The sequence below is a fragment of the Colletotrichum higginsianum genome, chromosome 4 (genome assembly GCF_001672515.1).
Source record: "Colletotrichum higginsianum IMI 349063 chromosome 4, whole genome shotgun sequence".
Taxonomy (NCBI): Eukaryota; Fungi; Ascomycota; class Sordariomycetes; order Glomerellales; family Glomerellaceae; genus Colletotrichum; species Colletotrichum higginsianum.
Window position 1 is genome coordinate 2626800 of NC_030957.1, and position 15287 is coordinate 2642086.

General features: G+C 53.2%; 4 protein-coding genes across 4 annotated transcripts; 3 read left to right on the top strand and 1 right to left on the bottom strand.

The window, feature by feature from the left end:
• Positions 1–3284: 3284 nt before the first annotated feature.
• Positions 3285–5867, top strand: CH63R_06097 (Short-chain dehydrogenase; the record flags this gene model as incomplete). Its single annotated transcript, XM_018301072.1, has 1 exon — positions 3285–5867. The coding sequence occupies one exon, from the start codon at positions 3285–3287 to the stop codon at positions 5865–5867; it is 2583 nt and encodes an 860-aa protein (XP_018158922.1).
• Positions 5868–6347: 480 nt separating this feature from the next.
• CH63R_06098 (Arca-like protein) lies at positions 6348–8779 on the bottom strand (the record flags this gene model as incomplete). The annotated part of the gene is made up of 6 exons (XM_018301073.1): positions 6348–6609; positions 6705–6900; positions 6968–7628; positions 7667–8265; positions 8358–8587; positions 8763–8779. The coding sequence occupies 6 exons, from the start codon at positions 8777–8779 to the stop codon at positions 6348–6350; spliced, it is 1965 nt and encodes a 654-aa protein (XP_018158923.1).
• Positions 8780–9855: 1076 nt separating this feature from the next.
• Positions 9856–11242, top strand: CH63R_06099 (Nad binding rossmann fold-containing protein; the record flags this gene model as incomplete). Its single annotated transcript, XM_018301074.1, has 3 exons — positions 9856–9904; positions 10021–10793; positions 10871–11242. 3 exons carry the CDS (start codon positions 9856–9858, stop codon positions 11240–11242), a joined length of 1194 nt encoding a protein of 397 aa, XP_018158924.1.
• A 1966-nt stretch (positions 11243–13208) lies between these two features.
• On the top strand, positions 13209–15000 carry CH63R_06100 (Hexose carrier protein; the record flags this gene model as incomplete). The annotated part of the gene is made up of 2 exons (XM_018301075.1): positions 13209–13766; positions 13834–15000. 2 exons carry the CDS (start codon positions 13209–13211, stop codon positions 14998–15000), a joined length of 1725 nt encoding a protein of 574 aa, XP_018158925.1.
• Positions 15001–15287: the final 287 nt, after the last annotated feature.

A 15287-nucleotide genomic window follows, 5' to 3' on the forward strand; every position in this document is an offset into this window, starting at 1 on the left:
TTATTTTTTATATAATAAAGAGATTTAGTGCAAATTGTAAGGAAGAAAAGAGAAGAAGAAAATAGGAGGAAGAAAAAGGGTAATAGGCTGCCTAATTAAGTAGAGTAAGTAGGTACAGTAAAAGTATAAAGTAAAATTAGAAGGTAAATACTACCTCTATATAATTTAAATACTTAATTAAATAGGAAGGAAGAACTATACAAAAAGGAAGGAAGGACTATAAGTATTATTAATAATTCTTATAGTTTAAATTTATTATATAATAATTAGTAGTCTAATTTACTAAATTTATATATAAAATTATTAATAGAATAATTAGTATAATTTAATTAGCTATATTAAAGGAATTATACAATTAGGTTACAAAATAAAAATTATAAGTATTAGAATAATATAATTATATAACTATATAATACTTATAAATATAGAGTAGAGTATATAAACTAAATTGTATAGTACTTATATATAGGGGAATTATTACTTAGTTTAGCCTAAATAACTTAAGGCTAAATAAGATAGTATATTTATTTTATATAACTTTAATCTTATAGTTAGGAAGGATAACTATAAATATTATTCTTTAGTTTACTCTATATTTTAAGTACTTATATATATATATAAAGCTTATTTAATACTTTTTAATAATATTTAAGAAAGCTTTTCTTACTTATAATAGTAGAGTTATTCTAGTAATTAAGATATTTAAGCTCCTTCCTATAGGCTACCTTTATAGGGCTAAAGACTAATTAGTTTAGTAGCTAGAGAATATAGGAGGTATATAGTAGAAGGAATAGGAAGTAAATATTATTAATATAATATATTTATATAAATTCTATTATTATATAACTCCTATAGCTATTAATAATTAATAGTCTAGCTTTATTCTTACTCTCCTTACTCTAGGAGGTAATTTAAGGAATAGTCTAAGAGAGGAAGACCTTCTGCAGCTATTTAACTATAGTATTATTTATAGTCTATTTATTCTCTATTATAGTAAATTACTATTCTTTATAAGAGCTAAAATCTAGAGGAAACTACTACTACTAGACTATTTTACCCTTATATATAATAAGGGAATTAAGAGTATAGCTTAGAGTAGAAATATATTTAATAATAAATACTTATACTCTTAATTTAAGCTATTTCTTATAAATAGACTTTATCTTAAATATACTTAGTACTAGCCTATTAGATTCCTAGCCCTTAAGAATACTAGTCTTATTTATATTATATTTATTAATTAATTTAATACTAATAATCTTTAGTATAGTAAGGAGTTTAAATTAGTCCCTAATAACTTTAGTAAATACTCTATTAATATATTTAGAATTAATAGGGTAACTTCTCTAAACTTTAACTAAAGGATTTCTCCTTATAAAGGTAGAAATTTAGCCCTTTCCTATAGGCTCTGTATTTCCTATAGTATAGAGGATCCTTTCTGCAAATAGCTTTACTTATAAATAAGTTAGAGTAACTCTAAGAGTATATTAAATATAAATTTATTTAATTAGCTTATACTCCTAACTAGAGGAAAGCCTCTAAAAATTAAAAAATGCAGCTTTTCTAGCCTACTTACTATTAAGTTAATACTAAAGGGTTAATTTTAGAATACTATATACAATACTTATTCTCTTTATAGTTATACTATTACTAATAGTTTTAATTACTTACTAGACTTTATCTTTAGTATATTAGACTATAAAGTATAAAAGAAGGTATTCCTAAAATATAAAGTTATTTAGATAAGTATTGTAATTATTGTAATAGTTAGAGGTGAGAGGAATGAGGAGGCTAGTTATAGTATTGAGGCATTTTTAGGGTGCCCAAATGTGGGGGGTGCCCATAAGTGGGTGCCCGACGTTAAGTGATGGTCCAGACAGATCATTGTGTCGTCAAGATCGTATGCCGGGACCTGGTGACCGCTACCAGAGAAACAAACCCGAGACCAAGCTATGGAATGCCGTCGAGGAAGTCGAAGTTTAAAGGCAAGTAAAACGTGGCTCGTGGGCTTCATTTGCTTCGTTCTTCTCCGTACGCTCAAGAACGTCTCGGCATTCCTCTCAAGAGACTCACAGAGTTCGAACTGCCTGCCTCTTGGAATGCTGTGGCCACGGTCCAAAAGTTTGGGGCAGCTTCAAGAGAAACGCCAGGTAGCCCTCGTAGTGGTTCAAGATGCGGCGAAGTAACACCACCACAAAGGGGGTAAAGTGTGTATGGTACACCAGCCTGAGTTGAGAAACGGGCTCAGCTCAACCCTTCCTCCATCGACCAACAGCTTCCAATAGCGAGAGGAGCTTCCCAGAACCCAAAATTCATGAACGTGTCGGCCCCCATGGATCCGTTCTTTCGGTAGTGCGCGAGAAGGTGCTGCAGGGCCTCATCAGCGGCGCGGAAATGGAAGGGGGCCACGTCATTCGAAGAACGAGCTGAACTGAACGAAGGGCGTATCGATGAGGTAGTCAACGGCGTTTATTGGCCGGAGCCTGCTAGCTGAGCTGCAAGATACCTGGGCAGGTTGAGAAGCGATAGTCAATGGTAGCCTTCTCACAAGCACGACAGAGCCCGTCAGATCGAAAAGAGGTGTGGTGTGGTGTGAGAGTGATATTCGCAGCCCTGGTCAGGCAATGTGCTACGGTGGCGTGACCTTTGGCTTGCGTATGTAACTCAGATTCTGTCTGAACGTGCCTGATTGGAATTACTTCACTCAGCGAGGCAGAATTTTGCCAGCAAGCTGCAGTAAGCTGCTTCAAAAAGATAGCTGGGAGAAACATCCACGGGCTGTTTGTGTAACACCGTATACGGCCTCGTGATCAGATGTCTTGGACGTGCAGAGAGGAGGGGGTTGAAAATAGAGCGGGTTTGTTCAAAGGTTCAGGGAGACTTTGACTTGCCCAATTGAGTCTTCAGAGCCTTGCTGTGCCGCAGGCTACGGCATCCTCAGCAGCAGGCTTCGTCTGTACGACGATGAATGTGCGTAAGAGGCTTGAGCCTGGCCAGGCATCGTCCGCTCCTTTTTCTTCTCCTCAGTATTGTTTGATGGGCTGGCGCGCTCTGCGCCCTCCTATATGTCCGTCGTCTTGTGTATATAGATAGTTACACTGGTCCTCCCGGATCCCCTTTTCCTTCACGCAAGCGAGCTCTGAGATGAAGCACGATAGCCCCCGACTTTCATCACAATTTCTACCTATCAGTCTTGAGGATTGAACGTTGATAAATTCGAAAAAACACACCACTCGATCGGGCTATACGCTCCCGGCTTGCTGCACTTGAAAGAAACCAGAGTGATGGCCTCAACACCAGCCGACGCGGAGGTGCGTCGACGGAAACCTATCCGTCCGAGCAAGACCTTCCCCATGACATCTCTTCCACCCCAAACTGTGGATGATGTACCCCTGAGCAATCGAGGTCCAGACTACCTCAGGATACCTCCCGCTGTCTCGGGAGAGACCGACGACGAGACACTCTCTGGCCAGTCACAACATCGCAGAAGCGAATCCATCAACAAGAACGACATCCAAGACCAAGACAACGTTTCGCTCCTTCCTACAGAGCAGTCCAAGCACTCCACAACAGACAGCGCCACGGCCACACCCAGTGTGCACGATGATAGGGGGAGGACTGTAACTCATTGGTCTATGTACTCTGGCGGGTGGATCATCCATCTGCTGGCAGTCTCCATGACGATTGTCGTCCTTGTTATAGGGATGAAGAAAATTTATTGGTATCCCGAAGCCGGCCCCCTCATACACGGTGATTACCGCCTGGATGCCGAAACCATCAGCAACGTCCTCCAGCTTGTGGCCAAGATACACGAGCTCCTGATCGTTGCCTCGTTGTCTTCGATCGCGCTGGCCATGTTCCGTCACCGCTTGATCACGAACGGAGTCCGCCTGGGCTTCCTCACCGGCAGCTATCGAGTCGGCGACGTCGGCTATCTCGGCACCGCTGCGTTCTGGCGTCAAGGCCTCGATATCCAGGGGCCCTGGGAGATATTGCTGTCTGGATTCCTGGTCTTCGCCACCATCATGTCAACCGTCGTAGGACCGGCGTCCGCTGTGCTTCTTTTACCCACCTTGGACTGGTATGAATTCAACCCTGGAACACAGTTTGAAAACATAAAACTTCCTCTTTGGTATGGGCGGTATCCAAACAGTACTTGGACTGAAAACTACTGGGGCGCAGACTCACTGGAAGATGCTGGTTGCGACACCGTCAATGGCATATACACTACCGGTTGTCCCGCGGGAGGGTTCAACGGAATATCTACCTGGGTACAAAACCATGGCGCCACTCAATTGGAGAATAATCTCACATTCTCTTCTACATCCGCCGACATTCGACGTCATGTAGTGTTTGCTCAGGCCAACTTCTCGGAGGACACAGCCAATACAACGCTTTCCACAACGGCACCGCAGTTCATTCTCGACAGCATCGGTCTCTTCCAGCGGTACATCAACGCCAAAAACAGGACAGTCGGCGCCGTGTCTCGCGAACCACACTATCGACTGAATTTCACAAGACCAGAGAAGATTTCAGATTCTTCAGTGGCAGAACTGTACCAGCCATTCGTGCAGTCCAGGTGTGAGGTCCACGATAGGGACCAAATTCTCAACACAGACATCGCCTATCCCAACTCAGCCAACCACTTTCAATGTTTCAATCAAACAGAATGCCTGGATATAAGCGAGCATCTGCCGGTATTCAAAGATACCCGTCGAGACAGTGACAACATCAACATTGATAGACTTGTCGCGAGTTCAGCCGTCACCAACTACTGGACAATCAATGGCAGCTCTTCCGTCATATTCTTGCGCGGGTTAATGCCAAATAAAACATTGGAGAATGGCAACCAGACTCAAATTGCTTACTTGTGCACCCTGACTGCGAACTGGGTGCCTTCAAATTTCTCGACTGACCCCGGAGTTAGCGATGTTCTTCATTCCACATTGAGTGACGAAAACCGTATGAAAAACGTGTATCACAACATCTCCGTCCAAGGGGTTCTCCCCATGAGGTTTAACAGCTCATGGTTTAAGCACGCCAATCCAAGTTGGAACTCGACGAAGAATACCACTGCTCTTGCGCGTGTTGTCAAATATTTCGCTCGGCAGGAACGGCAAAACGGCTCGATCCAGGGATATATGGCGCTCGGTGACTCTAGCAACAAAGCCGCGATAGAGGGCTTACTTGCCAAAGTATTCGGAGGCTATCTCACAGATGCTCTAGCACGCAGCTCCTTCGGTGGAAGAACAATCGTGAGGTTACCTGACACTGACTGGAAATTTGTCGACCTTGTCCAACAATACGGCGATCGAGGCGGCATACACAAGTATACTCCCCACAGCCACAACCACAACATTACACTTGACCAATGGGGGGAACTTACAAATGAGATCAATGGGTCGTTCCACGAGGTGGTGGAGAGGTTTGAGTCTTTCTTGGCCATCGACATTCAAGCCGAACGATACGGGTACGGCACCGGCCAACAACGCAAGACGGCGTCCTTTGCCCAGGCCATGCTGTTCATCTACCTCGGCGCTATCGCGATCTACTCTGCCACTATCACGATCTACTCTGCCACTATCGTGGTCAGCAAAGAACCGGAGTATCTCGAGGGAGGGAAGCCAGGTGGTCGTCGTCGGAGTGTCATCCCGTGGGCCGACATGCAGGATCTCTTTGTCCTCGGGCTTCGAACGACGCCTCCCGGCGGCGATGACCTGGCAACCTCCGGCGTCGGCGTGAGTGACATAAGAATCTGGCAGAAGGTTGTTGCAGCGAGGGCGGGTAATGATAACAAAGTGCAACTGGCGTTTCAAGGGTCATCCCTAAAGGAGTTGAAACCGAGTAACGCGAGAGAGTATTGCTGACACTGGATGTTCATTATTGCCACCTGGGATCTTCACTTAGACTCGTGCTTTTTTGTATTTTCTGTTCAAGGCAACGGGCTCATGTCTTCCCCTTCTTTTCAGTAGGCTCACCGGGGAAATCAACCTGTTTAGACAAAGGGGCTGTAGCGGAATGTCAACGCCTGTTTATGTTGAAGAATCTCAGCTGTCATCAACCGTACGACTGCCGGTTGCCTCAAGGTGCCGGATTGGATCTGATATCGATGCCAGTCTTTTCTTGTTGAGCCAACGATCTCTTATCGCATCCGTGAAACAGCCTCGTAACGCTCGATAGGGCAACCTAAGCTTGACGAGACTAGATCTTCGTCCGGAATGGGTGTAGCATGCCGTAAACCTGCAGGCTTCTACTCCACCTGGCCGAAGGGAAAACATAACTCATGATTTACTTGGCAGATCAGCTGGCACCACCATGCCTCGATGACAAAAGTCTCTCGAGCTGCATCAACCCACCGCCCCGAGAGCTTGAAATCCCTTCCTCACAGGCCACGCGTGGTGGGATTTCCACTCCCGGAGGACGCCCAGCAGGGCCTCCCGCTCCCACGGGTCGTTGAAGTAGTCGCCGTACAGCACGATGCCCATGCCGGCCGTGGTCAGGTTCGGGGGTGCCCGCAGATGGTGCATGGCCAGGCCGCACAGCTCCAGAATCATGGCGCGGACCTGGTGCTCGGCATCCCGGTGCGCCCGTCTGTTGGGGCCCTGCCGGCTATGTCGTGTGTATTAGTGTTTGTCAAGCAGCGGACCCCGAGAGTCGTTTCTCGCAGGTGACAGGAGAGTGAGAGGGGTGGTGAGTCAACTTACAGAAGACTGGGATCCTCGGCGACGAGAATCATCCTTGCCAGGATGAAATGTTGCAGGCCTGTGACCTCGACGTCGGACGCGTACCAGGTCAGAGGGAAGATCTCCCCCCGAGACCGGTCTGCCGGGCGTTGCGTGATGGGTATGAACTGGCGTGAGCACTCGAGTGCAAGTGCGTCTTCTTCGCTTTTCAACCTCTCTATGAGGGGTATCATTTTGTCAGTTTTATGCGTGTCATCGACCAGGAGGGGGGATAGAAAACCCACCCCACTCTACTTCCAGCCTGTCACCCATCTTCCACTTGGCGACCTCGGACATGAACCAGACGAGCCTGTTTGCAAAGGACACTTCGCGCCCTTGGTCCGGCCGGGCGGTGATCTGCGGCGACCGCCCCAGCGTCAGCGCGAAGTAAATCTCCTGCCTCACGGCGACCCAGTAGACGGCGCTCAGCAGGCCGGACCACCGCGAGGGGGGCGCCGCGCGCAGGATGGCCTTTGTGATGTCGAGGAAGTTGACACTGCCGCCGCCCCCGCCGCCGCAGCCGCCCCCGGCGTCCGAGTCCGACGAACCCCCCATGCTCGGCGCGTCCTCGGGGTCCATCTCCTCGAACTGGCGGAGGATGAGGGCGGCGGCGGCGAGGTTCTCGCGGTACGCTTCGTCCCGGGTGCGGGAGACCTCGCGGAGGGCGGGGATGCAGCGGAGCATGTACTCGAAGGCGCTCTGCGGCGTGAGATCCGGCAGAGGCTGGTTCTGGTAGACGACGACGCCGCCGCCGGGGCCGCCGGGGCCGGGGTCCGGTCGGTATTTGGGATGCCGGCAAAGGTGGCGGGCTGCGACGGCGAATACGGCGTCTCGCAGGGGCTGGCAGTGGCGGGCGCGCCGGGAAACGACCAGTTGGAAGTGCCTCTCGTCGTCGCAGAGGTCGAACTGCGCACACGGTTAATAATGGACTGGGAGCATTTTACCCGTTTCCGTCTGGGGAGGGGAGGGGGGCGCGTAACCCATGGGGAGAACTCCTCTACAAAGTAGCGCAGGAGGCAGGCTTCCTGGATGCCTTCGGTGGGCTGAGTGGACTGGATGCTCGCGAGGTCGTCTTGGTGCTGGGTTGTGGTGTGATAGCTGGCCGCCGACGGAGAAAAGTGCTGCTGCTGTTGTTCTCCCACGTGGCCTGCCGCTTGAGGGCTGTGGATTGGAATATCGTCTTCCCTTAGAGAGGCTATCCCGGCGGTTGGTAACGCTGTGCTGGACCAGGGAGAGACGACGGAGGCGCCTGAAGCTGCTGGCGAAGCCGGGAAGAACTGTTCTCCTTCTTGAGGCGCCGGCTCGGTCCTTTGTCGTTTGGCGGCGGGCGTCGGCAGCGGAAGGACGCCGTCGAGACCCCCTTCATGACCAGCGGCATCGGGTACCTCGGACGGGTTGCGTACCGTCTCGTGCCAGGTGTTGGTCGCAGCGACTCGGGCATCGGGCAGGGATGAGGCGTTGCTGGCTGGTGAGTCTTCGTTGGTGGTGTCTCTACTCAGAGTCGTCGTCGCCGTGGGGTTGGCCGCTCGACTGTCGAAACGGACTACGGTGACCACGTCAGCTCGAGGCAACTGGTGGAGGCGCCCCGTCGCCTCTAAAGGGTGCCTCCGATGAACGTATACTTGTACTACTCACAAGCTCGAGGCCTGCTATTCACCCAACGTTGTCCCCGAGAGAAGGCGCCGTCATAGTTGGCGGTCGAGCCCTGGCGAAAGGACGGCCTCTTCTCGGGGCGATGGCATTCAACGCCTCGCTTCTCGCATCTGCCGCAGGTTGGCAGCTGGTCGTCGCCTGTATAGGTGAGCGGTTTGTTAGGACCCAGCGGGCTCTGGACGAGTTGTCGAGGTCCACGGCGTGAAGTATCACTAACGAACCCACAGCCCGGGGGGGCGTGGGGTAAAAGGGGGTAAGTAAAGCCTGAACAAGGCAACTCAACTCACACTTCTCGTGTCTCTCTGTCGATTCCGGGGTAAGTTGTAAGTTGACGTCAGACCGGCGGGACCCTGTCAGAAGCCGCGAAAACGGATGGATGCCACATACCTCTGCATCGTGCGCATGGCTTCGTGGCGCTTGGCATCTCCTGCTGTGGGGTACGCGGTGCTGCCGGACGAAGGATGACCACGGGCGGCTTGCTTGCTTGTTAGGTCAAGGTTGAGGCCGAGCGCGTGCTGCCGTCGTCGATGGGAGGGAGGAGTTGGGGATGTCGGCTCCCGCTTGAACTCGGAAAGGGAAAGTCTCGCCTATGATGAGTCTCCTGGCCGGTGGTCCGTGGTTGTAATGGCGGAGGTGGATGCTTGATGGCGGGGGAGTGTCGACTAGGTTGTCGTTGATGATGGTGATGGGGCTGAGAAGCAAAGAAGCGGAGACCGACTGTGGTATCGGCGAGACTTACTGAAAGAAGTAACTTTGGGGGAAGTAACAAGGGGCTGGGCTCTCTACGATGTAGATGAGATGAGGTTGTGGAGAAGAGGGTCCTCTTCCTTCGCCGATGCATCCGTCCGGTTCAGTGAAACGGGGCCGATGCCAGGAACAACACACTGGCTGAAGTCATTGGCTCCGAAAGAAGATAGCCAGACAACCAGTCGTGACAAGCAAGGTGGAATTCCTCGCGACAACTTAGGACCAACCGGTCTTATGTGTCTAGTTTACCCCGCATCACAATCCCATCCTCTGTTCCTCTCCCCCGCGTAAACACCGCCGATTCCGATGGGGACGATCTTTGATGCACGGGCGAGAGTCATGAATTACTTGTTCTGGAAAGAGGCGCCGAAGGAGGTCAAGAGGTTCTCAGTGGTTGCGAGACTCTTACGGGACTCCAGACCAGCCAGCCACCAAGATGTCGTTCGATGGCTTGGGACGAGTCGTTCAGACCGTCCGTCTGCTTCTGTTTTTATGTGACTTGTTCCCAGATACTCCCATGATGGAAATCCTCGCCGATGATAAAAGAGACCGTATATCACCTTGAGCTCCCCCCCGGAAGCTGACCTTTTGTAGTTCTGTAGCATAGATCTTTGTCTTTGAAGCATACCTCAACGGATTAGAGCATTTCGGAACTCCATTGATTCTTAAAGACACCAGAATCTCTCGTTATAGACCATCTAGTCGCCTCAGAAACAGACGTTCGAACAAAAAAATGTCGGGAGAAAAGCTCAACGTTGCCGTCGCCGGCCTGGGCCGCATGGGTATGTCCCGACCCCTGTTCGCCCGAGGGAGGGGAGAGCTCTTGATAGCTTCCCCAGGACTGGACTTCTCGTTGTTTCACAGAAACCTCTCTTACTGACATGGAGGCCACCAACAGGACTGCGTCACGCCAGACACTTTGCGACGTTGACGCCAAAGGCCAACCTCATCGCCGTCAGCTCACCGGTGCAGGCCGAGCTCGATGCCGCTGTCGCCGAGTTCGGGCCCCTGAAGACATACCTCGACTACGACGAGATGCTGCGCCAGGAACCGACGCTGCAGGCCGTCATCGTCGCGAGCGCCACCACGGTGCACGCCGAGCAGGCCATCAAGGCCATCGAGAGGGGCCTCCACGTCCTCTGCGAGAAGCCTCTCAGCACGAGCGTCGACATTGTATGCTCCGACCCTCCCTCCCTATCTTCTACATATCCTATCTTCTACCTCTGCTTCCTTGGAACGATGACGATTGCCTCATCTGCACCACCTACTGACTGCGAGGGAAAACAACAGTCACAGTCCGTCGTCACGGCCTACGAAAAGTCCCTGATCAAGAACCCGAGCCAAAAGGTCATCTGCGGCTTCTCCCGCCGCTTCGACGCCTCGTACCGCGACGCGCACCAGAGGGTCGCGCGCGGCGACATCGGCGCGCCGTCCGTCTTCCGCTCGCAGACGTGCGACAAGCTCGACCCGTCGGGCTTCTTCGTCGACTACGCCGAGTTCAGCGGCGGCATCTTCGTCGACTGCTCCATCCACGACATCGACCTGGCCCTGTGGTTCTTTGGCGAGGACAGCGTCGTCAAGAGCGTCGCGGCCGTCGGAATCACGGCGGTGCAGGAGGGCCTGCGGAAGCACAACGACAGGGACAACGCCGTTGCCGTGGTTGAGTTTTACGTGAGTCCTCTCCCTCCGGACCCATGAAGTCGAGGTCGAGCTTACCACCGTGACACACGTTAACACACACATCACAGGGCGGCAAGATCGCGCAGCTCTTCTGCTCCCGCATGATGGCCGCCGGCCAGGAAGACACGACCGAGATCTTTGGCACGCGCGGGAAAGTCGCCGTCAACACACAGCCGCAGCTGAACCTCGTCAACCTGTACGAGCCGACGGGCATCCGGCGCGAGATCCCGCCGGACTACTACGGCCGCTTCCGCGAGGCCTTCATCGCCGAGGCCAACGAGTTCACGGCGTGCTGCCTCAACGACACGGAGCCGCCGATGAAGCTGACGGGCGCCGTGAGCGCCGTCAAGATCGGCTGCGCGCTGCAGGAGAGCCTGATTACGGGGAAGAAGATTGAGTTCGACGAGAGGGGGGAGCGCATCGAGAGCGCCAGGCTGTGAGTGGAAGGTAGGGTGAGTGGGATAGAGATTTACAGGTCATACTAGATAGACACTTCTTGATGAGTTGATGACGTTTTCTTAGCTGATGATACTACATGAGTCGTGAATTTTGATTAAGCCCGAGAACGCCGTGTTTCCTCGTCGTCGTAATTAATCGCTCTGTCCTATCGTCGGCTGAGTCTTGTGATCACGCGGCTCAACGGTTGACGACTTGGGTTCTGTTGGTTTCTTCAAGCAAACAACTGTGCCCCCTGGTCCAACAATGACGTCGTCAGGAAGATACTCCCCTTGTTAAATGGGTGAACAGAGAGGATCACGAGGCTTTGCAAGCCGGGCTCAATGACCCATCGCTGACGCCCTGGTTGACACTGCGGTCCCGCCAGTGGGTTGATCGAGTGATGGTGAGCGTAGCAAATCGAGCATCATCACATCACTCCCGGTCGTTGGGTTTGTGTTTCCCCCCGTATACACATATATACATCAGTTGCCCAACTGGGCAATTAATGCCTGTTTGGGACGGAGCGGGATCAGAGGAGGGATTGTCCTTGGCTGTACGCGCCGCCTTAAGTACGTCCCTGTTGGGGTAGAGCGTTGTCTGTGTGGCCACTGGCCAACGATGCATTCCGCGGGAACTGAAGGGGCAACTTATTCCTAGCAAAACTTGGGTTTGGCTGATCTTGTCGGAGGTTGACCAGATGGCCGGTTGAGCCTCTCCCTCCGAACAAGGTGTTGGGCTGGTCACCTTGGATTTGCATAACCATCTCCCCCATTCTCTTATGCCCAGAAGACGTTTTCTAGAAGGACATTATTTGAAACTGCCGATGAAGTAGTTGATCATAACCATTTGCTCGCTCTCAATAGAAACGAGTAATGAATCCCGGGTGGTGTTGACGATGACGCCCCCCTCTCCCCCCCAGAAACCTCTGGCCTTAGTGGGACTTCATCCCCGAAACACCCCCGGCCTCGGCAAACGCTCCGTAGTCGACGATAATTGCGATGGGGTTCATGTCGTCATAGCATCATGGGATATGAACAAAGGTGACAACCGAGACTCAACCCGGGGGGTTCTTTCAGGTTTGACCTCTGTACATCAACTCCCTTCAACCACGACATTGTTACCCTTGGCCGCGGCAATCAATTAGTGAGAGTCTTCCGTGGGGCCGTTACATCGCTCATCCCAACTCAGTGCTTGTCCAACAATGTGCTCTGCTTTGGCTCGTCTCGGAAACTCTGAAGGACGCTATACTCTAAACGGATCACAACGTCGCAGAGTTGCCAGCGTCAAAGCCTCATCGCCGACGAATTCCTGAAGAGGAAAACTTGCCCCAAGTGCACCCCCTCCCCCCATCCTTGGTCAACCTCCTCCTCCATGATCTGCTGCTTGGCTCTCTATCCACTCGTTGCCCACTCCGCTCAGACTGCCTGCCTGCCTGGCACACAAAGCGAGTTGCCCACTACTCTCTCTCACTCTTCGCCGAAAGGATCCAAGACTCACTTGGTTTGGTTCCACTGCACGTCTTCCCCGTGGGGAAAATGTAACCTGAAGGCTATGTATCTCCACCCGAAATGCTGGGGAGATTCAGACCGTCCATGAGTGGCCGGGCAATGACACCAAACCGACGACGAACCTCGACGCCCTCGACTCGCTCACTCACTCACTCACTCACTCATTGCCCCCCCCCCCCCCCCCCCCCCCCCCCCCCGGTCCGTTTGCAGATGGGTCTTGAAGAAACCCGGTTCTTATCCTGTCCTGTCCTGCCCATGAACTCTTGCGTGACTACCCAACCAGTCGAAACCCTCGTCTTCAACCACCATCCCCAGACTCCTATTAGTATATAACACCTTCTCCGCCTTGCTCCAACATCCCATCTTTATCCGATTCGAAACATTCACCTCCCCGACTCCCACGCTCCGTAGTAGCGATATCCTACATAATACCCTCACTACCCCCTTGCATTGCATCTCCATGCTCATGAATAGCAACACACAAAACGGCGGCATCCAAGAAACACAAGAAACCATGGCCGGCCCAGACTCCCTGAAAAAGGTCCCGAGCACCGACGAAAACGCCCGGGGCGAGCACGTCGAGGACTTCGTCGACGACGTCGAGATCAGCCTCACGCCGGCCGAGGACGTGTCGTACGGCCGCACCGGCTTCCGCGGCCTCGCCGACTCGCCGTACGTCGGCGGCGCCGCCCTGCTGGCCTCGCTTGGCGGCTTCTCCTTCGGCTACGACCAGGGCGTCATCTCCATCATCAACGTCATGGACCAGTTCCACGCCGTCTTCCCGCAGGCCGCCACCCCCTTCGGCAAGGGCTTCATGACCGGCATGCTCGAGTTCGGCGCCTTCCTCGGCTGCCTGTTCATGCCGACGCTCGCCGACAGGATCTCGCGCAAGAGGGCGCTGGCCGTCGTCGTCGTCATCTTCAACGTCGGCGCCATCATGCAGACGGCCGCCCGCTCGTACGGGGTCCTGGTCGCCGGCCGGACCATTGGAGGAATCGGCGTCGGCACGCTGGCCATGGTAAGTCGGACACAATCTTTTTATTCCAGGGGCGTTGGCTTCCATATACTCATCACAATCATGACAGGGCTCGCCCATCTACATCTCGGAAATCGCCCCGCCCAACCTGCGAGGCACGCTGCTCGTCCTCGAGTCCGTCTCCATCGTCCTCGGCGTCGTCATCTCCTTCTTCATCACCTACGGCACGCGCCACATGGCCAGCGAGGCCTCGTTCCGCCTGCCCCTCGGCCTGCAGATGGTCTGCTCGACCCTGCTCGGCATCGGCATCTTCTTCTACCCCTACTCCCCGCGCTGGCTCGCCCTCGTCAACCGGCCCCAGGAAGCCCTCCAGTCCCTCGTCCGCCTCCGCCGCCTGCCCGCCGACGACCACCGCGTCCAGGCCGAGCACAGGGGCATCGTCACCGAGGTCGAGGTCATGAAGATCATGCAGGAGAAGCACCACCCGGGCAAGAAGGGCCTGATGCTCGAGGTCGCCGGGTGGCTCGACCTGTTCTCCCCGAAGCTCTGGCGCAGGACCGCCGTCGCCGTCGGCATCGCCTTCTTCCAGCAGTTCAGCGGCATCAACGCCTTCATCTACTACGCCCCGACGCTCTTCGAGTCCCTCGGCCAGACCTCCGAGATGGCCCTCGTCATGTCCGGCGTCTTCAACGTCCTGCAGCTGGTCGCCGTCTGCGCGTGCTTCTTCATCATCGACAAGCTCGGCCGCCGGCCCCTCGCCATCCTCGGCGGCATCGGCGGCGGCACCGCCTGGGGCATCATGGCCATCCTCACGGGCGTCTACTCCAAGGACTGGGCCGCCAACCCGGCCGCCGGCTGGGCCGCCGTCGCCATGGCCTTCATCTTCGTCCTCCTCTACGGCATCTCCTACTCGCCCCTCGGCTGGGCCCTGCCGGCCGAGGTCTACCCCAACTCGCACCGGTCCAAGGGCGTGGCGGCCGGCACGGCGACCGTGTGGCTCTGCAACTTCATCGTCGGCGTCGCCACGCCGCCGATGCTGGACAAGCTCGGATTCGGCACGTACGTCTTCTTCGGCGCCTGGTGCTTCGTCGCCTCCGTCTGGGCCTACTTCCTCGTCCCGGAGACCAAGGGCAAGACGCTCGAGCAGATGGACGAGGTGTTCAAGGACACGACGGCGCAGGAGGAGAAGGAGATCATCAAGCAGCAGATCCTCGCGCGGCGCGGGCTGCAGCCGCAGGGCGGCGCTGGTGGGGAGGGCGCCAAGTACTCTGTCTGATGGAAAGGGGGTAGAACATTGATTCATTTGCTGGGGGGGAGTTTTCGGGCCATGATGGGAGGCGTTCATTTTCAATTGCGTTGTACAGACACACGCCCGATTGCGGGCTACGGGATATGATTATCAAGATACCACTTTGAGGATATGACTGCTTCACAAGTTCTGGTGATTTAAGGTGAACCACTGAGAGAGACTTTGGCTCCGTCACAGCCGTTCAGAGAAGACCAAACTAGGCGTCTGATCGTCCTCATGGCTTGTGGGCAGGTACAAAACGACATTGGAAGCAG